General features: G+C 36.6%; 1 protein-coding gene across 8 annotated transcripts in view; it reads left to right on the top strand.

The window, feature by feature from the left end:
* Positions 1-2237: 2237 nt before the first annotated feature.
* JAKMIP1 (janus kinase and microtubule interacting protein 1) overlaps positions 2238-24254 on the top strand; it is a 97418-nt gene continuing 75401 nt past the window's right edge. For 5 of the 8 annotated variants that reach the window (XM_054203890.1, XM_054203889.1, XM_054203885.1 and 2 more), the window contains exons 1-2: positions 2240-2427; positions 15804-16078. In XM_054203890.1, coding sequence (XP_054059865.1) covers positions 15950-16078 — 129 coding nt within the window. In that variant the 5' untranslated portion in view covers positions 2240-2427; positions 15804-15949. Of the gene's footprint in view, positions 2428-15803; positions 16079-23421; positions 23535-24254 lie in introns of those variants that run through there. The other 3 variants (XM_054203888.1, XM_054203884.1, XM_054203891.1) reach the window with 3 other exon arrangements.

Here is a 24254-nt window from a genome sequence, read left to right as displayed (position 1 = left end):
GACTTTTATATCTTTATAGTATGTACAAGTCTGGGTATTCAGAAGGCAGCTATATACGTATGCATTAAAAAACCCCACAATGTTTTGGTTGCTTCAAGGCACCATCTACTTATACGGGGAAAAAATATCAGTTTCCTCCTACTGGAGACCTATGGCAAGGATGACAGTTTAACACGATGCCTAATTCCTGGCTTTTTCATCTTGTGGTAGTTCTGCAGTGAAACTGCAGTGACGGTGTGGTTACTAGGATTAGAAATATTAGGAGAACTGAGCAACCCCCACTTTGTGTAACTGTCCTTACTGCATCAAAATGCTATTGGCCCCTAGAAATTATATTTTTATCTAGAAAGATGTTGCAAATATTGAGGTTTGTCAGAAAATTGTAATGCAGAAAGAAAAGGAAAGCAGCAGTAACCCAGGAAATCTTTCCCAGTGCATATTTTTCAGCTCACATATTGGAATTGTTGCCTCTCTGCTGCTCACGAACTCTGCCATTATATTGAATATAGTGCGCAGTGAACACTTACTTTCCATTTCTAAATGGAAGGTAGAGTATGACCCTAAGTAAGGCAAGTGCTATGGGAAATGACAGCTGTAGAGTGCATGATCATTATTGAAAAATTCACAAAGAAGGAAAGAGTAAAGTAAAAAATGTAGGGTACAGAACATGCCTTAGGGCCCCTCTGGGTAGTATTTACTTGTCTTCTATAATGCTCAAGTACAGCTAATAGTTCATTAGTATCTTTGATTCTAATGCTTCAGAGAATTTCACTGTAGTCATTATGAAGCAAGATATAAAGAGTGAAAAAATACTTCAGAAATAATTTTGTGTTCATTAATGTAATTAATTTTTACTATAGAAAAGAACTATAGTAACTAAATTTGTTTTGGGGGAAACAGATAAACTAATGTGACCCTAAATTCTCTCTTCTTTAATTGGGAGGGCAATTCAACATTTACTTCAGTCATCATAGATGTATCTAAAAGAATCATCTTCATATCTAATTAATAATAACAGAAAGTAGATGATGCTGATTTTGAAAAGAATTAAAACGCTGAACTCTAAAGTTGAGCTGTTGAATATTATAACCTGACTTTCTGCTAAGGTGAATGCGTTTTGATTTTTAAATCTCAAAGGAATGCTATTTAAAGGTGGTGTTGTGTGTATGCTGCCCCCACCCCGGCACTTTATTGTTTAGTCTGTCCTGTTCCGGTACATCCAAACAGTTAAACATAGATTAACAAATTGATTTAGACTGAATATTTTATTTAGCTGACTCTGCATAATTAAAATGAAACACTTAAAGAGTCTTCAACAACTAATACATTTTGGAAAGTGATTTTGTCATGCAAATTATCCATAAGGAGACTTCCCATGACGGGGAGGTTGGAACAACATGATCTTCAAGGTCCCTTCCAACCCAAATCATCCTATGATTCTATACTTGAGAAGAGGAAAATCTAGGAATAGGAAAATATTATGAAAATCTGAGCAGAGGAATTTCATTCTCTGGATTGCTTACGCACATTTGCTCAATGCTACAGGAAGAAAACCTCCCTATTTGGTCCCTATTTGTCTTACATGGTTAGTCATATTTCTTGCATATCAATGTCTTATTTATTTGGGTAGACTGTTTCTGATATCTCCATGTTATCTCCTCAGAATGGCAGTGTAAACACAAACATCCATGCAAGAATGATGCTGTTACGTCGTGCAGCTCTGTGCAGGCGCTTTGCTTTAGACAAAGACTGGCTGCCTCTGTGAAAAATTAGTATTGCTGTAATGTGTTGGGTATGCAGCCAGGCACATTTAAAATGTATCTTTCTTTGTTTTGCTGACTGATCGTGAAATCTGCCAAAACTGATGCTTTTCCCTCTCTTTAAATTGATGTAAATTAAATTTAGATAAACTTTGGTATTACCCTCATATTTCCATTGATTTTCTTAACATACTTTGAACAATCCATCTGTGCTGACTAATCCTCTGTACAAATATTACTTATGTTCCCTGCCATGTGATTACAGATCCATTACTCTTCAAACACAGAAGAGAAGTACTATAACATGCTTGTGTCTGAATAGTTCCTCTTACTTGCAAACGTAACAAGGTAGTACATTCGGGTAGCTGATAGCTGTACAGCTGCTGGCAGAATTCCCACATGTGTTTTACCGTTAGATAAGTTGGTGGCTGGAAATGGTCGTGTTGAGATAAGATAAGTAATGTTTCACTTAGTCATCTAAAAGTACTTCTCTATGTGTTGAATGTTTGCAAGAGGTGTTAAAAAGAAAACTGAGCAAACTTTTCTGACACCTTGGAAAGGTCTCTCATATATCTAAGACTTGCTGTCTGATATTAAGCATAACAGATCTTCAGTCTATTATGAAGCTCCTTGTATATTCATAAATGAGTATGAATGGAAAAAGAAGGTATGAACGGTGAGAAACCTATAGCCTACATGGTATGCATTCAGTAAGTAGTAGTAGAGACCATGAAGCTGGCAGTTTTGACAGTTCCCTAGACTATACTGTCCTTGTAATACCTGGTGGTTTTTCGTGATAAATAGTCTCTCGTGGTTATGGTTATCTTTCTAGCTTTTTGTTTGTTTTTCTCAGCTCTTCCATTCAATTAATTTGCAACTTCAATAGCTCTGAATGATGTGTTATGAATATTAAATAGCTTTGTTAATATGATTTGACTATGGCAATATATGTGGGGGGGGAAAAAAGGCATGTTTTATGGATAGCATTGTATAAATGTTGATTTCCAGGAGAACAGTTTTGAAGGACACTAATTATTCTCAATGCCTGAAACTTACCCTTTCTGAAGGAAATCCATCCTGTGTGCATACACACATACTATATTTATACATATTTATGTTAAGTATATCATGAGGACCTTTGTATTGCAAGTAGTCCTAAGCAAAAACATATTTTTAAAATGTGCCTTTATGTGTTTCCATATTATAATCAGCTGGAACAATAGCAATCAATTTCATGGTGGTGTTCAGTAGCTCAGCGCTGCAGTTCTGCAGTCGAGTACTCTAGGGTGGCACAATGTATTATTTTGAGGAAACTGCTTTCTATCAGACTTCTGTTTAATTCATGGAGTCATGGAGACCTTTCTGCTCCTTTTCTGCCTTGTGCGATCTTTTTGCACATCCTATATTTTGCATCAAATTTGGTGTTGGTGTGCCTGAAAAATATTACATACTGAAATACTTCCATCTCCCAGCTGAGTTCACTTTTTATTTAGTGTGGACTGTGTTCTGTGTTTGTGTTAAAAACTAAACTTTAACACAAACTAGAAAGTCTACCTTGAGATTGTTCGAAAAGTTACTTCAGATGTGAACATATTTAATAGAAACACATTTATTAACTTTTCTGATGCAAAAAAGTCTGAAATTTTTTTCACTGATTTGAATCTGTGTGATCCTCTTTACCTGAGTTATTTTTAGATGTTGAGCCACTGTTTAGATATTCTATCCCAAGTAACAAACAGATGTATTAAGCATTTATTGTCTGGAAAAAACACCACATTATCAAACCCAGAAGTTTTACTGGCTATTGAAAATTTTTCAAATGTTTATCATCACACTGCCCTGCTCTGGGGACAGTACTGCTTCATGATCCAGGAAGAATTCTCTCTATTTACACTTTAGGAAAGGGAGATAAGAGAAGCTAACAGTTCAAGTTTGTTAAAAGAGTGTGACAGACTAGTATGTCTGAGAGGGATTCCTATATAGACAGAATGATGGGTTTTGTAGGTGCACTCTGAGGTCAGGACCGTTAGGGATGCAAATCTCTATTTAGTCCTGAAGATGACCAAGATGGAAAATGTTGAAGGGTGGAAGGCGATCAGAATTAAATCCTTTAAATAGGAGAAAAGTTGAAATTTGATTAGTTGGCAACCCCTGAACACAGTCCTGTGCAGGCTTGATAAGCATCTTTGCCACAACCCTGCTAGCCCGTGCACTACTTCTTGCTATTAAAACAAAAATAGAAGTTTGGGGGAGAAAAAGAAATTCTGGTTGACTTTTGTGAAATCTAGCTTAAAATTAAGAAATGCAAAGGGGAACCAGGTGAGGGAATATACTGGGATGTAAGTGACAAGTGTCCGATCCGTAGCAGAGACATTTCTATTGCTTCATTGAGGAGCTTGCATTTCTTTACTGAGGAAATACTTTATTGCCTCCTGGTTGTTTCAGACAAGAGGTGGAAAGGGATGCAAAAGAATTATAGTACTTTGCTGTGCTTCTGAAACCTAAGCTGGTACTGTTTTGCCTTTGGGATCAGTTGCGCTTTATTCTGCCTGTTCAAGAGTGGCGGTTTAGTATTTCTGTGCTTTTTCAGGAAACTGTGGAAAGCTGACTTCCCATCTTTCTCAAGTAAAATAACTTGTGTTAAACTGCTTGCAAGAGTGCAGTTGTAACAATTTCCTGCACAAGCGTAACTTTAAATTTCCCCTGCCTTACATTTAGTGATCTATACATGAATGATTTTTTTTTTTTAAGTTAATGAAAGCCAATGAAAGAAAGGGAGCAGGGAAAAGGGGTTATATTGCTGGTGGAAAGCAGTTTCCAAGTGTGCTGGATGTTATTATAACCCAAGAAAAAAGAGAAATTTAGTAGTAGAAGGGAGGTGGAGAGTATTTGGGCATATCAATTAACTTCCAACGATCAATCTAAGATTTAAAAGTGGGGCCTCTAGACAGGACAGTGAAAGGAAACCCATTACCTAACTATTTATGGTGAAGACCTGCATATCTCAAAGGAAACATCTAGTAATTTCCTATCCTTAATCCTTTACAACATTTGGGAAGTGTTAGTGAAGATCTCTATGGTTTGGTGTTTCCAAATTTTTACTGCTAAAAAAATAATAAATAAGATATGTTTGTAGCATAGGCATTTGAGTTGATATTCCATGGGTGAGGAAAGAACATGGTCACACTTAAGAGCCCCGGGTTTTCACATTGTTCACTGAAAAAGGCAGCATTTCAGCATTTTCTCTTTCCTGTACAAGAGCAGTGTATGCAAATAACAAGTAAGTCTTTATTTGTGTGTAACTTTCAGCTTTAATTTCACCTTTTTTTTTTTCTTCTTCTGATACGCACTTTTCTTCCTTTTCTTTTTTTGTGTCTTTGGGAACTGGTGGTTGTGAGGAAAGAGCAGAGAAGCAGCAGATAGGACTGTTATTTAGTCTAGTGGTAAGAAGCGGGCTACATCACTGAGAAGATTAGCTCTCTTTTTTCCTGTATTAGAGCCTTCTTAAATAGGCTCCAGTCTGGTAGTCTGTTTCCCAGGGTATATGCCTTCTGCCCCCCACCTCCCCATCTCTTACGCCACCCGTCCCCTCCCTTCCTGTTTTGGAAACAGCTAGTTGAGGTTTTGTTAGTATAGCTTTGTTATTTTAGAGGTGAAAAACTGCAGTGTTGCTGCCATAGCTGTGCTAACCTTAACCCTAAAGCAAAATCTTACTCGGAGATTCACCTAAAGTTTATGGAGGTGATGTGTGATGTGGAAAGAATAGTTTTTTTGGCAATACCTATTTCCATATTTTTCCCCTGAATCGTCAGTAAGAGTAACTGTGCTTGTAAACTCACTGCCAGCACCCCAACTTTTGAGGCTTCCCTCTGCCACCTCTTTTAGGGGATGAGGAGGGGAGAGGGACAGAACTGAATATGAAGATCAATTCATAGCAGAAATTATATGGATACGAATACATTTTTACACAACTGTGGATGCAAAGTTAGGATTGCTACTGTGTCCTATTTATATGACAATGCAACTTGAATAAAGATTTTGTCCGTAGTCAAAGATGATTTACAGAACCACTTAGACCTTGCAGAGAATGGCCACCTTTGCAGGCACCATGGGAAGAAGGAGGTTGTGTTCATTCCTTATGAACCATAAACATCTTTTGTTCAGCCACAAGGACTCCTGTAAGCTTTAGGTGAAACGTCTTGACCTCAACTTACCTAAAAACACTGTACCATCTTTATGGTCTGCTCTCTGAAACAGTATAGTGAAATGAAAACTTGATTTCCCAATGAAAGAAAAAATGTTATATAGGTAAAAAGGATAAGGACGTTTTCCTCAGAGTGAACAATAAATCACTTTTTAATTCCCCTAAATGACCAAACCAGCCTGAATATGACTGCATTCAGTAGTTTGAGATACACTGCTAGCAGTGCTGGGCACCTCATAAAATAGATACCCCCATAAATTAGATACGCAACTTGCTTTCTAGAAAGCTCAAAATTGCCTATACAAGTAACCATTCTTTCAAATTTAGGAAGCTTTATTTCTATAGAAATATATTTGTGTGTATTGATTAATTTTTGAGCTTCAAAATACCTTCAAAAAACCTTAGCCTGTGTGTTACCCATAAAATAATCATTATTATTATTATTATCCAGTTAGATTTGAAATTAGATTTGAATGGGGTGTATCTTGCTTCAAGAATGTTAAAGTTGAGCAGGAGTCCTTGATAAAGCAATCAATCTAATTTGGGCAGCAGTCAGCCTCATAGTCTATAGTGGCTTGTCACAGAGTAGTTCTGGAGTTTGTATTTATATCTAATTGCATATTTCTCTCTTTTTAAGCTCAATTATGACTGAATGTGTCTTTGTTTTTTTAACATTCTGAGGGATGCTATCCTTAAAATTATGATTCTGATGCATGTTTCTGGTTAAAAGTATTTTCTGCAATTTTCATGGCCACCACATTCAACTCCAAGCAGCTTCAGAAAGCACATTCGTATTTCTGGTGGCCAACTTGCCAACAACCTTTCCAACAAGGCTGGCAAGGTTTGAATCAAATTTGCTGGCAGTTACCAGAAGGGTATTTTACTGGTAATCTTCTCACGGTGGTGAAGCATTTTCAGTTTGTGGATATTGGAGGATGGTTACACAAAGAAAGTCTTTAGTTCACAAAGTTTCTCCTCTGTGCTTTTCTTGTGCTTTGTCGTGCTTGTCTCTGTTCTGTTTAAGCTGAGAAAGAAATGAAAGTTTGTCTCCAGGCTCTTGCTGTGTTAGCATCTAGCTGTGCATTTTACTGGCTGTAGTTTTAAGCTGCTGCACTGCTCCCTTTTGCAATTTAGAGAAATGAGAGGGGAAAGAAGCTACTGTCTGGGTGAAATATCCAGTTTAAATATTTTATCCCAGGTGATGCAGTTACATCAGCCAGTCACCAGAGTGACTTAAACTCTGTTCACTCCAATGAACATTCACTCAAACATCAATACTTGAAATGCAAACATTAGGTGGCTGATTATCAGAGCACTGCTATGAGAAAGTTAACAGATCTTGTGAGGGAATTGCAGTTTTGTGAGACACTAAATTTGATGATTCCTGCCAGCTAGCAATTGTAAACTCTTGCTAGGTTTCATAGGCCTCATTTCTCATAACCCCTATTCAATCTCTCATATTTTAATATTGTCCTCAGAACATCTTTCTGGGGTAGGCAAGTGTAATACCTGTTTTACTGAGAGATAAGTGGTTTGTTCAAGGTCATATAAGGAATCTGTGACAGAACCATAGACGGAACCAAAATCCATCAAACCTTAGCGTGTGTGTTACACATTGAATAATTATTATTATTATTATCCAGTTAGATTTGAAATTAGATTTGAATGTGGTGTATCTTGCTTCAAGAACGTTGAAGTTGAGCAGGATTCCTTGATAAAGCAATCAAACACAAGTTTGAGGTCCTAAATTCCTGAGTACAGGTGGGTATTTTCTGGGGACTCAGTGACTGAAATTTAAGTAACAGCACTGCCAGCTCTGTAGTGTGTATATTTATTTTGACCTCAGGAACCAAGGAACTTGACTTTAAAAGTGGAGCATGATGGCATCTTTGGAAAATAAAGCACATTCATTCCTGTATTTCTGGAATAGGCTGACATCTTCATTTTGGCTGAGTGTCTTTATTTTAATGAGAAGATTTGTCGAAGTCAAGCTGCCCCTTGGTAGGTGAGGAAGTTTTGTCATTAACCTGCTCACTGTTACAACTGTCTTTATTGTGCTGACTGATATGCTCGTGCTGCTCTGCACATAGCTGTCTAATTCTTCTGTGATGGAGCAGTAAGGTGGGAGTGTGGGCTGGCTGGCACAATACGGTGTAGCTTGCAGGTTTAGTAAAGGTGATTGACTGCGCACAATAATTATTGAGATGAGAAACAGCGTAATCAAATCATGCCACCTCTGCTTCACTGTTCAGCTGGTAACTAGATCACATCCCCGTGTCCTTTTTCTCCTCCTTACACCTACTTGACCTCTCAAGTTTATCCTATTGATTTACAAAATAATAAAAGAAATATTTATCATTCAGTAAAGTGTTAGATGACCCCAGTTTTTTTCCCCACTGAGGTTCCACCTCTCTCTTGAGTCGTCAAGTTGGGAATCTGAACCTCTCTCCCCAAGCCTGTCAGTTATCTTGCACATCTTCTACACAGCTGTCATCCCTGAAACTTTCATTTTTCCAGTTTCAGGTTTTAACTATTCTAACCCTTTATGATAAAAACAATAATAATGATGGTTTAAAAAAAGAAATCCAAAGGAACCTTCCTGCAAAAATCATGTAAATAACTAAACAAATGCAGTCCGGTATAATCCAAAAGCCCAAATTTGGCAGGATGCTTAGTCTGTAGGGTGTCAGTGACAGTGAATAAAGGTATTAGAATCTATCTCTGTATTTGGCATTTATCTAGCCCTAGCTGGGAAATGCTACAACCTGCCCTTTCTTCCCACCCCTGTTTTTGCTCTTAAATACTGTGCCTTAAAGGGAGTGCTGCTCCTCAGGGAAAGCCCAGGGATCTCCCTGTGTCACACTCAGGCTACGGTCAGCAGGGCAGGATGCTGGGCATACATTCCCCCAGGCAGCAGGCATCTTGTCAGGTCTCCTGTGTCTGCTCAGAAGAAAGGAACTGGCACAGAGATTGGAGGAAGAGCTCTGCCTAGAGCTGCCTCTCTGGGGTTGCAGCCTGAAGGGCTCGCAGCCTGAAGGGCTCTAACTCTCTAATGGAGCTGAGTTTGGAAGGTTGTGGAAGGAGGGGTTTGTTTTATCATTTTTAGTTGCATTTGAACTTTGCCTTTTTATGCTACTGTCCCTTTTTTTTATTTTATATATGTGTCACAGGACTGCTGTTTGTAGCATTTTATCTTTTAATATTGTTAGTAGGGTGATTTTAATAATTAATCCACAAAACAGTGCTATGAGTGTAATTGGGTAAATAATAATAAAGAACGATCATCCATCAAAGCCGATGAATGTTTTTTTTATTTACTTAGAAGGCCTGGGATCAAGCTCATAACTTTTTGAGAAGGGATTCAGGTCAAGCTTTCAGTAACTCCTAGCATATCATGGTGTCGTGCAGTGCAGAAAGGGAGTTGCAGAGGGCACCTGCATCGGGTCTGGAAGGGGCCAGCAGGGCTGGGGGGAGGAACGTGGCAGCGACAGTTTGGAGGAGATCTGGTTGACTTCCTTTCCTTCCTAACAGGGCTGTATTTGAGGCAGTGCTTGCCACCACTTTCCTGCACGAAGTCTATGTCATACTGTATCGTAAGGCAACTGTGCTGCTCACTGGGCACTACGTACATGTCTCCAAACTTGCTGTGGTGTTGTGCAAACACATTCATTGTGCATCTTTGCCTCTGCTTTTTGTTCCCATCCCTTTATGTAAACTTGTTATTTTTGATTGTTCTCTGCTGTGCCTGTAGATTTGACCTGAGCAGCTGTAGCAATTTGAGGAGATTATCAGTTTCAGGATATGAGACAGGGGTCTTGTGTCTGAGATTAGCATTTTTGCACCCAAATGGTTGCATTTCTTTTGTTGCCTGGCAGTGGAACTGCAGTGAAAATTGTCTGTAGTCACAGTAAGTAGTTCATTTGAATTTACATTTTTGAACTGTGGTCCAGCAGTTTTCCTCCAAAATAATCTATACAATCGGAGACCTTTTGTTCCTTCAAGTCTTTTTCCATCATGTAACCATCATGTGGTTCCCAGTCTAAATGGCTTGCAAGAATTACTGAAGATACTGTCCCTTCTGTAAAGAACTTTAACACAGTTTTTTTTTAATATGTATACATAATAAATTCAAATTAATCTTGGTGACTAAATGCATTTGTGATTCCTTCCCTTCCCTCGGCCTTGTCATCTTCAGCTCAAACATTCCCTTTTACTGTGTATTAACTTGTGATGTTTTCTTGTAAATTAAGAACTAGGGTTTTTTTTTTTGGATGGGTTGCTTGTGTCCTTTGACTAGAATGAGGCCATCAATGTGCTGGATGCTATCTATTGCAGTAGTACCAATCAAAAATAATTAGTCAGTGTTTTATGGTTGTCTGTAGTAGGTACACATGTGTTTGAGGGTGTGTACAGGGTCTAAATGAGTTTGATATACTTTGATTATTATTTTTTTGTGTGTTATGCAGTGACTTGGAAACATATTTTAGTTGCGTGTGTTTTAACAGATGCATACATGACAAAGGCAACCACTTAAGTGAAAATGAATACATTGGTGAAATTCATTATGAAATTTGCCAAACTCTAGTACTGTTAATTGTTCCACGAAGACCTGGAAGGCAGTGATTTGTGACGGGATGTTAAAACATGGGTACTGATTCCTTGGGGCAATGGGAGTTTTCTGAAAGACTGTACCGATACAGAATCTCAGCAGGTCACCTTTTCTGACATGCCATCGAAAAAAATAATGGAAGCAATTCCTATTCTTGGCGGATGAGCTAACTTACAAATACTAAGCTCATCCACAGGGTATCACCTGCTATGAAACCTTCTGAGTGAGGTGTCATAAAAGCCTAATTCATGCTACACTGGAATCTCTACAAAGTCGAGAAGTTACCTCGGTTGAACTGTGCTCAACAAGATAATGTTACTGTGAGCTCTTTCTGCAAAACAACAGTTAATATTTAGAGCTTCCTGATGATTGCTTTCCATATAGTTTGGACTTATAGGTATATTGTTATTAAAGCAAGAATGGCTCAGAACTGTAGGCTGTGAGTCTGCAAAAATGAATCTGGAGCTGTTAGTTAACAATAAATGTGCTTTTGGTTTTATCCACCAAAAAAAACCTATCACAAATGGCACTTACAAAAGTGTTCCACTGTAAGGAAACTCCACATTTCCCTCAGTGGGATAGGATTTAAAATAACCCTCAAAAGCTCTACTGTTATAGAAATAGACCTGTCTCTGTAGGTGGCTAACAAATGAGTATCTAAAGTGTGACTAGTCTACAATATACTTAGAAAATTGTTCTGATAATGTGTATTTATATTTTTTGGCTGTGAAAAGTATTATTTTTACATCCTGTAGAGATGCTTTTGCTTTTATCCATTCAGTCATGTTTTGTTACATAGAAGTGAGAATTGAAGCAGGAAATGTAGGTCATCTGAACCGTGTGAGAAATGTGCCTTGGGCATTGAGAACTATGAATGTTGCCTCCCATACAGTCACTGCTTGATTTTTAACTGTTTTCTTAAACTGTAACATAGGTGAACTGGCAGTTACTTCCGAAGTTTTCATTGTACCTGTGTTCACTGCATTTACTATTGTTGGGTACTCGGACAATAACATTTATTTTAAACTTCTTGAATATTCAGAATTGTGCTGTACTAAGAATGTATTTAAATCTCATGTTCACAAGCGTAATAAGGGTTATGGGTAGCCCATAGTAGGTTCTGCAGAATTATAAGAGAAAGTCTGAAATTAAATGAAAAAACACTACTTATGTTGGAAAGTGTCTAGATGAAGATGGTTCCCCTTCCCGTTCCCCTACCTGTGCTTTTGCTTGGTGTTTCAGCTGAGATGACTCATTAACAACTACACCTTCCAAAAATCATGTTGAAGCTGAATAAAGTTGTTCAAATCTGGATTAAGACTGGAATACTGAATTTTGGATGACACCATTTAGTAGATTTTTCTTGTTACCATGCTAGTTTATCCGTATTTATTACTTGAGTTTATGGGTGTGCTTGCTGTTCTTCTTGATAACTATTTATTAAGGTAAGACTTGCTGTCTAAAGATATAACCCTCCACTTACTTCAGGTATTCAGTACAGAATCAAGTTTAAAGACTTGCATTTCTTTAAATGGACTTATTTTTCACCAGAAGCTATTAAGTTCCTTCTTTTCTTACTGTTAAGTAACAAAAATTCCTTGATGCTACATTTTCACACTTTTGCAATAATTAATTTTTCTTTTTTTCTGTTAAGTTTTATTGATATTTAATATCTAGAAGTATCGTATAGCAATTCATGACTTAGTTCTAGGCCTTTCTTGCTAAAACCAGGGAAGAGATTGAAGTAATGATAAAGTACATCCTTTAAATCTGCAAAGCAAATACAAGAGAAATTGGAAATTGGAAGTTATGATTGGAACACTGATTTGGTTTTCCAGGTACCTCAGGCATTTAATGGATTTCCCCAAACATTTAGCACAAATGGAGTAATGTTTTGTTAATCATGTTAAATATTTTGATCTCTCACATGCGAGTCCCCTAAACTGTTGAACAATTGATTCAAATCCAGTCAAGTTTATTTCTTTTGTTGTTGTTCTTTTTCTTGAATTACAAGTGCCCCTATGCCTATCAAGTAAAGTGAGACATTTGCTATATTCCGAAAATGAAAAGGTGACTTGTGATTTAGAACCCATTACTCTTTCCTATCTTTTTTTGTGAAATATAAAATATATTCAAATGATCTTAAGGTTTGCAATAAGAGTGTAGAACTCTCAGTGTAGGAAGTGGCTCTTTTTATTCATGGAGTGATTGTGGGACTGTATTGTGGTGGCTTCATGAACTTGCCTCTTAACTGACATATGGTGAGTTAACAAATAGGTTGCTGGTTGAAGCTTCTGGGTCAGTAAAGTCAAATTTTGTCAGAGTAGAATATTTTTTCTTTCTTTTTTTCTCAGTGTGTTTATTAGTTTAATTTTTTTTTTTTTTTTTTAAATCCTGACCTTTATCCAAACAGTAAATGTGGGCAGTCAGCTAGAAGGGAATCTAGGCACTCCCTAGTTCTAAACCTTTCATTTGGGAATCAAGATGCATACTCTTCTACTGTAGCCCTTGCGTGTCTGGGCTTTGTGCCTCTCTGAGTGCACAGAGAGGCTTTCTGTTGCCATAGTTCCCGCTTTTGAAATAGATAGGCTGAAGGATATATCTAGGGAAGAGTAAACATGGAAATGTTTCTAAGCCCACCAACACAGGTTGATGGGCTGTTTTGTTTTTTTTTAATTAATGCCTGTAAGAGAAGAGGGTGATGTTCTTCAGGTTCTGGGCCTAAGCTTTTATTTACCTGAATGGTTCGATTTTTAACTGTTGTGAGTTGCAGGGAAAAGATTGAGAACAATGTTTTGAGATTCCCATTTTTTTTAAATTCCAAAGAGTATGTCAAAGAATAGTGCTGAACTCTATTTTTAAAGCTAATTTAAGTGCTAAATGTAATTTGAACAGCATTAAATAATGCATATTATATTTAGACCACCACGCATTCAAAGGTAGACAACAGCATTATTCTGATACCTTTCTGTAGGACCTGATTTGTTATAGGGTTTGAATGATGGTAGCTCTGGGATAAAATATGAACTCTGCAGTCATTGAGAGTTTTACATGCCCAGGACTTCAGAGACAGGCCATCCCCTGAAGTGTGTAAATATAAGTTTAGATGTTCATATTGAATGGTCTAGTATCTTCATAATATGCTTGGAAACATGGTACGGCCAGGAGTGATTATTGTTACTGAACAAAATACACGTGATAATTTCTAAACATTTCAGGAATAATTCCTCGGCAGTATCTGAATACACCAGATAGCCTTTGAGATAAGGAACAATTTATTTCCTCTTCCAGCACTGTAAATGTTGTGGAATTATTATAGATTGGATTTGCACATCTATGTTAGTTTAGATTTTCTTTACAAATTGACCAGGGAAATAACACTAGCAACTGATTTTGAACTGAAATTTTCCATACAGTTAACGATTTTGGATGAAATATATTGATTAAATAGTCTTTAGTTTCAGTCTTTAGCATCATAGGAACTCCACAGATTAATAGCATGGAATTTCTTTACTAAGAGCAGTAATTCCTGAAGTTTCTTCTACTCACTAAAGAGTTCTTTGTTTCAAGTTACTGTAAGAATAATACTAATTTATTTTTCTTGAATCAACAATTATGTGTAAAATAACAGTAGCACCAGTGTTTGTTTTGTATGGTCGGCTTGATACATAAATAAAATTTTAAAAAATTTAAATTTCCTGGTTTTTTTCATAAATTATATATTAAAAATGCTCACTATCATGAATTTAAGAAACAGATTAGATTTTATTGCATGGCATAAATTGTTAGATTATTAAGTTTGGGGGGAAAAACATCTGATATTACAAAACAAAACAATGATTTCCCTTAAGTTACTTAACAAATAACTGGTATAGTTGGTATTTTTTCTATTGCTTTTTATAAATGAAAGAACTCCATGGGAATATTGTCAAACAGACTGAGATTTGGTGTTCTGAATTCTGTTCACTTTTTTTCTAATTTCACTTTTCATTTTGAGCAAGATGTGTAACTCCTTGGCTTCTGTTTACCAGTCCTTAAAGAGGAGAACAAAAGTTATGTATTTAGTTGAACTCACCAAATGATGTTTGTCTGTATAAACCTGAAGTATTAGTTGTTAAGCCTTTAGAAAGTATCTGCTAAAGAATGCATGCGATTTTCACTCTAATACAATTTCTAAAATAACTCTCAGCGGAAGTAGGTTGGAAAGAGCAACTTATTGTTTGAAGGAATTTGGTAGCAATTTTCTTGGAAATATAATACTCTGAGAATGCAGTTCAGTATTAAAGTAGGAATCTCTCTGCTTTGTTGGCAGTTTAATGATGAAAATTATGTGGATGTTTAAAATGAGCAGAGGACGTGGGTTTGGAAACTAATTCAATATTGATAGCACTTGTTGCTCAGTTTGTTCTTGTGATGACCAAGTTATTCTTGGAGAAGAGCAGAGAGGAAAAAAAGCCTCAGATTAAGCTTCTATAACTACTCATGAAGCAAACTAATTATGGGATTTCTTAATTATTGGAATCAGGGTTCTTTGTTTGCTATTGATATTCTCCTTGAATATTCCATAAGACTGACTTGAATAATTTTAAGCTTAGAGGCATACTGGGGGATTAAAATGAAGTTAAATACCTTCATTTTTTTATTAGAGCATTTCAAATGATATCAACCCTGAACATAAGCACTTTATATATGTGATATTTTGTGGTATTTTGAAGAAGTAATTTTAAAATGTTTTTCCAGTTTTGTGATACCTTTTCCATATAACCTGATGCTGTGAGACTCAGTGATAACTATGAATAATACAATTATGAATTATAACTGATACATCACGATTAGAAGTGCTTTCTTCTTAGTACAGGAAATAAACTATTCCCACTGATATACCACCAGCCTCAATTAATTTATGGCTGTCCCTGTGCCTCTTGCGGGTCCTGAGCATGTCCAAGTCAGGTCTTGAATAAGATTTGATTTCTGTTTTTATGCTATATTCATCATAACTGTAAAGAGTTTCTGTAGACCTCAGGTTACAGTGGGTAGAGTTTAGATAAGATGATGAAATATTTTGTAACTTCTTCTTTTCTGATCCATTTCGTTCAAAGTCTAGTACCCTATGCAATATAGTATATACTACAAGAAAGTTCAGTGTGCTTTAAAACTGGATCTTAAGTCTGAGGTCTGGTTCTGCTCAATGCTGCAGCTAATTCTTTTCCTACTACTTTGTTTCTTCCAGGACATGACAGACTGCTCCCACGATGGCAGAGATTTGCGTGAAAGATTTTGTTGAACACTGCATGACTCTTAAATGCTAAAAGCAGAAGGCACTAGCTAGTAGCTCAGTGTGGGGCAAAAATTTTATTTTAAACATAAAAAATAATTATGTCAAAGAAAAGCCGTGCCAAGGGAGAGAAGTCCGACATGGAGATTGAAGCCCTGCAAGCTGCTAATGAGGAGCTACGAACTAAACTAACCAACATCCAGATAGAATTTCAGCAAGAAAAAAGCAAGGTATTTGTCTATCTTTTGTGATTTATTTTTTTTTTTAACAGCTACTTTTAACAGTAGCACTGTTAGAAACCAGCAAAGCTTGAATCTCAAACTTACTCACTACTAAAATGCATTAGCCTTTAAAGGAAAACATGGGACAAAGAAGTGAAATCAGAAGAAGGGCCACTGATGAAATGAAATTGGTGCCAACTATTTTAAATAATGTGCAAAAGGAAGTAAATATCCCCAAACCCAAACATCCAGTGACTGAAATTTGCAGTCGCAGCAATGCTAATGGCCCTAGCTTGTGTGACTTAAAGGCAACAAGGGAGTTTTGTATTTGATCTTAGCACTGAAAACTCTATGTTGTAAAAAGAAGTGTCTTCAAAGTCAAACATCAGCACCGTATTCAAAGCGTGTCAGTTTAAATGCCTATGGAGAATGTAAATTAACTGGAAATCAACTGTGTAGGAGTCCTGATATGATTTTGCTGAGGTTATGTGTGCCGTTGCTCTGAGCTGTTAAATGATGCATTCAATTGCTAATGAAACACTTCCATCAATATTTGTCTATCTAGCACATGTTCAACAGGTATTTGAGTAATCAAGAGAACACCTAGGAGAAACTCTTCATTCATGAAGTACGTACATATTTGTAAAGATTAGCATTTGCTTTTATATAGCTCTGAAGCAGTTTAAAATATGGACAAACCAATAAGGTTATTTCTATTCTATTAGTTTATTAGTCTCGATTAGTGCATTTGACTTTGCACAAGACCATCCTGGAGATGAATCCATGTGCAGATGCAGTTATCTCTGTTTCTTTGGTGATACTGTAGTTGCAAGAGTTTCAAGGACTTACCGGTGGAACAAGTATGCGCTGAACACTTGTTCACTTTATACAACATAGGTTTGTTCTAGCCTTGTTTCTTTATATTGGTTTAAAATTTGGAACACGTGAATAATAACATTCCTGTATGTTCTAGTTTCTTTAACAGCCTTGTGTGGTACTCAGCTTTGAATGGTCTTATTTTTTTGATATTTTAATTAAAAAGCAAACAAAACCCCCCTACAAATATAATCTTCAGAATGTACTTCTTACAGAGGAAAAGGAAACAATAAACCCTTAATTCTTGTTTGACTGATACAATAGGTGCAGTATGTATCAGCCAGCTAAACTTGTGTTGCCTTGGAAATTTTTATTCTTCAAGTAAGAAGCAAAAAGTCGTATCTTTTATGGGTTTGCAATATTGATGAGTGAACAAAAAAGTCAGGTTTTTTTGCTATTATCTTCCTCATCTAACTTCTACTTGTTTGATGTAATGAGAATAAATTATAAAACGAGTGGTACAAACTACTTGTGCTTCTTAAAACCACACACCAGGAAATTTACTAGTGGCTGATACTCACTAAAATTGAATTTAGCAGCTGATAAATTGTATTATTTCACTGTCATTTTTAGCATCTCAGTGCTTCTGTTTGGCAAGAGACTTGTGAGCTGATGGTACATTCCATTTACATTAGTAAATTATTTTTTTTGAGTTATTTTGACCTATTTCCCATTTTGTTCTGTGTCACTTCTTATGTAGAAACACAGATGTGAATTTTATTATCATCTTTTAATTGCATTAAAAAGAGCACATAATTATAAAGTTATACCTTGACAGAAGAATGAATTAATTTTGAGTGTTTAAATTATTCATATTCTTAAAAATTCTACAAAAAGATTACACAAACCCTAAGAAGAGTTTAGCCCTGGTATGCTTCCAAGTTTGATGCTTTACCTGTAATAGTGTCAAGTTTAACTCTGATTCAACTAAGAATAAATTGTAGCTACGAGACCACGACAGCTGTAGGGATATTTTCTGTAACTCGTCTGCCTATTTACATACATGCAGTCTGGTAAGAGTTGCTTCAATTTGGTTACCTGTTCATCTTTCTACAGTTTGAGAATTTCTTATTTTCTGGTATATTGAGGTTGTTATAGGAGACACATCTGTGTTTGTGCGCGTATGTGTGCAGACAAATGGGTGAGCTCACGTGTGTAATGTGTAGTTGAATATGAAAGAGGAGATTACAGCCAGAGCGCTCTAAAATCAGTGCAGTCTACAGTAAATGCTACGTCATGTTGCAGTGCGTTTCTGGGAGGATGGGGGAGGTCTTCAACCTCTTTCCCACATCTTTGCTGCAGTGTTTGCTCTAAGTTGTTTAGCTAGAATTGAACTGAGTTGTTTATTTCCCACCACCAGGACAACAGCCTGCTCTCTGTCTGTGCAGCAGTTATATAGGATGTCTTGACTGAGAAAAGGAGGAAATTAAAGCCATAGAGATTTTTTCCTCTTTAGACTGTAGTTTAAAAATGAGTAACAAAACCAACAGAAATTACAGTTTGCTATCAGAAAAGTAAAATGCTCTGCCTAGAGAATTCTAAATAAATTAGATGGCTTTATTGGCATGGAGGTAAGAGAGAAAATATTGGAGCTGCTAAACAGACAGCTCTGTGGCCCGTGGGACATACACTATATTAGGAAAGGTAACAAATTCTTGTGGGGCCAATTCATTTAATTTAATTCTCCTAAACTGTTTTGTCCCACACGTATATGCCTATATTAATGATTTATCTGAGGAAGAACCTTCTAATTGATGAGAGACATCACAAATGGAAATTACTCTTAACATACTTCTGCCTGCAAAATACTGGTTTCTCTGAAATAAAATTTTACCCAAGAGACATCCAAAACTTGTGTCTATCTTCCCAGTTAATTTTGTTTCATTTCTTGTTAAGCCGTTTAAAGACATTTCTCCTGTAAAATTGCTCCCCTCCATGCTTGTGCGATACCTGATCCAAAATGGATATGTTTGCAGTTCTTTGAATATGCATCTTTGTGGATCTTGCTGGTGGTGTTCTGGGCCTCTGATGTATGAGCAGCTGGATTCATTTATATTGCTGAAGGGCTGAAGCAAAAGTTGTGGCCCTGCCTTAGTTCCCTTGTACTGTCTCTTGTTTTGGCAACATTTGTTTGATAGGCTTAGGCAGCCTGTTGATATGTAGCATGTCATCCTGGGATTGTAGGTTTGTTGACATCTATGAAGAGCCTGGAGAAGGAAATGCATGAACTGAACATGCGCTCACATACTGCCCTCTCTCTACTGGTAGAAATATTTGATTGGAAGACATCCAAAGTTTGCGTATCAAGTAACAAAAAAGAATTGACCAAAGCACATAAATTGTACTTATTTTGACACGAATGGAGGCAAGACTTGCTCTAATGGAACCTAAAAGTCTGGTGCAGTAAGCACAAGGGGATGCAGTGAACAAGCATGGTCTTGGCAGTCAGAGTCAAGAAAATGTGAATCAGCAGTGGTTTTATAAATGCCCATGTTGACATCCATGAATACTTAAGAACAAGTATTACAAAGTACCTGTTCCTACGGAGATGGTTAGCCAAATGTTAGAAGGTAGTCTTCCAATACTTTGGGTAATATTTTGTTCTTGATAGCAAGGTGTTGTAGTGTTTGCTGTCATTATTGCTCCATCTTCACTGAATTCTGCTATTGCTTTTAAATATCCATATTTGGCTTATGACTGTACATTTATAGAGTTGAGATCACAACACATCTAGGAGTTAGGATAAATGAGATGTTTCAACTCACTCGCTGCTGTATCACCTCACAATTTTATGGATTGTTTTTGTAAGTCCTCATGCTTTTCCCAAATATCTTTGGGGGTTTTGAGCTTTGATGTCAGATGTTGAATCTGTGTGTAACAGTGATTCCTTGTAAGTTGAAAAAAAATAATCTATTTTCAATATGTGAAATTAAAAAAAAAATAAATTAGAAAGCATGTCATACTGTCAAAACAGCTTTATTTACTGGGGCTTTAAAAAGTCATATGGAAAAGAGTTATGGCCAGTATGTATGGAAGAACTCTAAATACAGTTGTTGATTTGAGAATCCAGGCATACTGAATATGTATATAAAAATGAATGTTATTCCCATCTGCTATGTATGGAATAAGAAAGGAGCCAGTTAACTTACTCAACTATAAGGAGTGTACTGAATAGAAAGGAGGCACTAGGGTATTGTAATTGGGAATGAAATATGGCAACCCTCTCGGAGCAGGGAAATGGGTGAAGTAGTGGTAAAACCATGTATAGTTACTCCTGCCACTACTAATTGGAAATAAAAGGAAGCACATCCCTTTGGGTAGGTTGTTTCCTGACAGCAGTTGAAGGGCATTTGAATTCAGCTGTTCTCTATGCTTGATATATAAATGTAATTTCTCAATACTTAACAAAATCACTAAACCGAGAGAATTTTGGACATCTGTCAAACACTAGACAGTAAGTAACAAAGTTATTAAGAATAAATGCGGCAGTGTTACTTCAATCAGAATTCAAAATTATTAAATGAGTGAATATGCTAGACATGATAATGCAATTTCTAACACAGACAAAACAGATACTGGAGAGGAATGAGACATCGATAGACAGATATGAAGCAATGATTATCTTTAATATGGAGAATCAACAGGAAAGTATGATAATTAAACCTGTTAGATGGTATCATGTTGGAAGAGGTCAACAGAAAACAGAGTGGACGAGATCCTAAAAAACCCTGATGTTACAGTGTGATCTACAGGAAAATTCTACTCAGAACTATAGTAGAGCTTTTATTACCAAATTATGTATCTAAACTGGAATAAAAGGGCAATCACTGGAGTCTTCGGAACTTTCTAGGGGATCCAAATATAGCACAGGGAAAAGCAGTAAGTTTCAGATATGAACAGAAACAAGTTTTCTGTGATCCTTTGATATTGTCACATTAGGTTAGAAGGTTATCAGAAGTGGAAACACTTGAGGCAAAAAAGATTGCAGCAGATGTGGTGCCTTGATTTTTATTTTTTTTTTAATTTATTTGTTACTGGCAATGGGCATGCAAGAAGAAAAACGGGGCCAGTGTTACGTCTGCCTTTTTCATAAGTCAGTAATTTTTAATGTCATAATCCAGTGCACACTGAAATTTTAATAGAAAGGATGCTGTTGGCTGGACACCAGATTACACTACAAGGGTGCATAAATAGGAGTAGAGCTTACATATTTTTTTAGAAAAAGCAAATCTTACAGACTTCTTTTGTTCTTTATGAAGGAAAGTTGCTATTGCATTTGGTTTTTAAAATAAACAGTAGTGTCTTTTCTTATTGGCCTCACCCCTAGTAACCTGCCTTTTTCACAGCTGGCAACAGATTGCCTACCATAACCTGAGTTCCTCGCAAAAAAAGGCTGTGAGGACAATAACCCTCCCACCTCCCAAGTGATTGACTACTGTGCCACAAATAAAAAACATATGCATTTAAATTCAAGAGAAAAAAACTAGGTAGTCCTTAGTAAGTTCTTATCATAACATTTTTGTTGGGGCAGTGGTTCAGTAGCACTTGGGAACGTATATGGCCTAATAGGTTACTGCTGTTTAGGAATGCGTAACTTTAAAATTATGTCATTGACTCCAGTTCATAACACTGAACTATTATATTTCTGTGTGCAAAATACCTTGACAAAGAAAACAACACCAGATGCAAATACTCCATGTTGATGTAATTGTATTGTTTTAAAGAAAATCCTTCTTTCAGGCCCTGTTCAGACATAAGAAAGGGAAGAAGTGATGATGTTTGGCATTATTTTCCAAGAAGCTAGCTTCTGCTTTGGCAACAATGATGTGTCAACGTGCACTGATTATTAAAGATTTAATTTAGAAAGGCAGAAAATACCTGTTTTATTGGTACCCTGATACCCTGCCTGACTTTATTTCCCTTTTGGCTTCATTTCTTGGTTATGCTTCATGTTCTGCCTATGAACAGAACAGCTTTCTTCATTTAAAAAAAAAAAAAAAAAAAGAGTGCCGGAAATTAAAAAAAAGACAAATTGCCTTAAAGTTTAAGTTCATTTTGAAACTGAGACTCAGGCATATGGGAAAATGCCACACTACTATTTTCATTCAGTCAGTTGCTCTGGAAGCCAGACGTGTACAGATCCGCATAGTGTGCAGGAGAGAGGGATGGAGGGAGTGTGGAGAGGACAGCTTATGGATTTTGGGGAAAACCTAACAGACAGATCTAACTTCTCATCTTCTCTGGCAAGAAGCTATAACAAGAAAAGACTTTTTAAAATCCTTGAGAATTAGGATGCATCTTTTTTTACTGGGTGATGAGTGACAGGCATTTAAAATGCAGTGTAAAAAATCCAGGGGTTTTAGAAGGATTCCTACTCTTTTTGTTTACGTTGCTCTTGCTGAAGCTTTGTAAGTAAAATGATTAGTGAAATACGATAACATTCAATTACTCTGAGTGGTTTAATATGTGTTCTTACAGACAGGAACAATGCATATAGATATTGCTTTCCCTCAACTCAGTGAAAGGGGAAAAGTTGAGTTTGTGTAACTCGGTACTCCAAAATTTTAGAATCCGTTTCTCACATATTTAAAAATGCTTTTAGGAAGTCAGATTCAATAATATCTTGTATTAAAAAGTGCCTTTCAATTGCATGCTTTATGTAAAATATGACTAACTTTGAATTACTGTAGTTCTGGAGGTATATTAACCTTGTTTATATATGCCATTATACGGTTTGTTTTCCTGTATCATTGTTACTAGGTTTCATTACTCAGTTTCATTTCAATTTTCCTTGCTCATCAGTAAGAAAATAACTACTAGATTTAAGTAAATAATGAGTGTTGGTTCATTTGCAAATTTATCTATAAACTCATCCATTTGTGATAGTAAATAGGTGAGTAAGTGGCTTAGCTTTGTTACAGTATCACTGCATGGTTTGTGTTAGAAGGGACCTTGAAAGATCATCTAGTCCAACCCCCATGCTATGGGCATGGATGGGAGACTCTTAGACTCTCCTATGGAACTGGGTACCCTAATGCAAGCACTGAAAATCAGTGCTATTCGCTGTAGGCTTGGAACTAAATGTCATCCTACCAGAAGAAATAACACGTGGATATTTCCTGCAGATAATTTCCAATAGCCAGACTTAGCATTTTGGGAGAAAATTCAATAAACAAATCCATCTTTATTCATAAAGATGTATTATTGGAATCATCCTGTAATAGGGTAACAGTATCTGTGCAATAAAATCTGCTTCTGATGGTGTCTGATTCCACAGCTGTAATTATAGTGCTCTCCCAGCTGGTGTTTAGTCCACAGTGTATCTAGAAGACTAATTTCACGACAATGCAGATACCTTTCCTCCCTCTCCTGCTCTAGCCTGTTTCCTTTCTGTTTTTATTTTATTTTGTTTTATTTTTAAATCTAGGGTAAGTTGGAGTTGATTAATCCTCAAAGTTACTGTTGAAAATAACAGGATCATAACACCTTCTGTACAGGGAAAGTCTTCTGTCCTTGCTGTCTAAAGACTTCAGGTGAAGTTCCGACTCCGGAAACCCTATGTCAGTGCTGTGGATTTGATGAGTAACACGTCAGTCTCATTTTATGGTGACACTTAAATTAAGTAGTAATCTTGGATTCGTTGGATGAGCTATGTCTGAGGCTCTTGAGTTAAGATGTCTTGTTTTGCCTAAAGTAAACCGCCCGAAAGGCCTGTTTAGAGACAACTTGATTTCAATAAAAAAAATAATGAAGGTTTCTAGGCCTTTTCTGAACTAGCATTATGGTTTTTAATTAACGCTTTATTTTTTGTTTCGTCTGTAGAATCCAGAACCGTGCAAAAAAGAATTTGTTTTAATTTTACCCTCATAGTAAATGGTAGTATGAATATTAATAGAGATCTCCCATCCTTTCTGCACTAATCTCAAGCAAGCTGCAATTCTGGTTTAGGTTAGCATAAATTAAATGCATTGTATGACTACAGATACAGCTTCGTATAGCACAGATGCAAGCAGTCTAGGAATATTGTGACAGTGACTAACATCCTGCTGCTCAGTAGCCTCCTTTTACCACGAAGCACTGTTAGGTGTGTATGATTGTATTGCCACTCAAGGTTGAAACACAAGTCTGTTTTTGAAATCTCTGCCTCTGCCTTTGCTTTAGATGAGAAGTACATGTGCAGAGCCTGTATTTTGGCAGTCCCTGTGATAGGGATAGTAGATAGATGTTACTAACATTACACATGATGAAATACATTATAGCCTTTCTGTTATACTATAAGAGAGAAGCAAGCCTTGCTCTTCCCCCCCCC

The sequence above is a fragment of the Rissa tridactyla genome, chromosome 5 (assembly GCF_028500815.1).
Source record: "Rissa tridactyla isolate bRisTri1 chromosome 5, bRisTri1.patW.cur.20221130, whole genome shotgun sequence".
Taxonomy (NCBI): domain Eukaryota; kingdom Metazoa; phylum Chordata; class Aves; order Charadriiformes; family Laridae; genus Rissa; species Rissa tridactyla.
The sequence above is the reverse complement of the archived record's forward strand: the minus strand, read 5'-3'. Positions and strand labels throughout refer to the sequence as shown.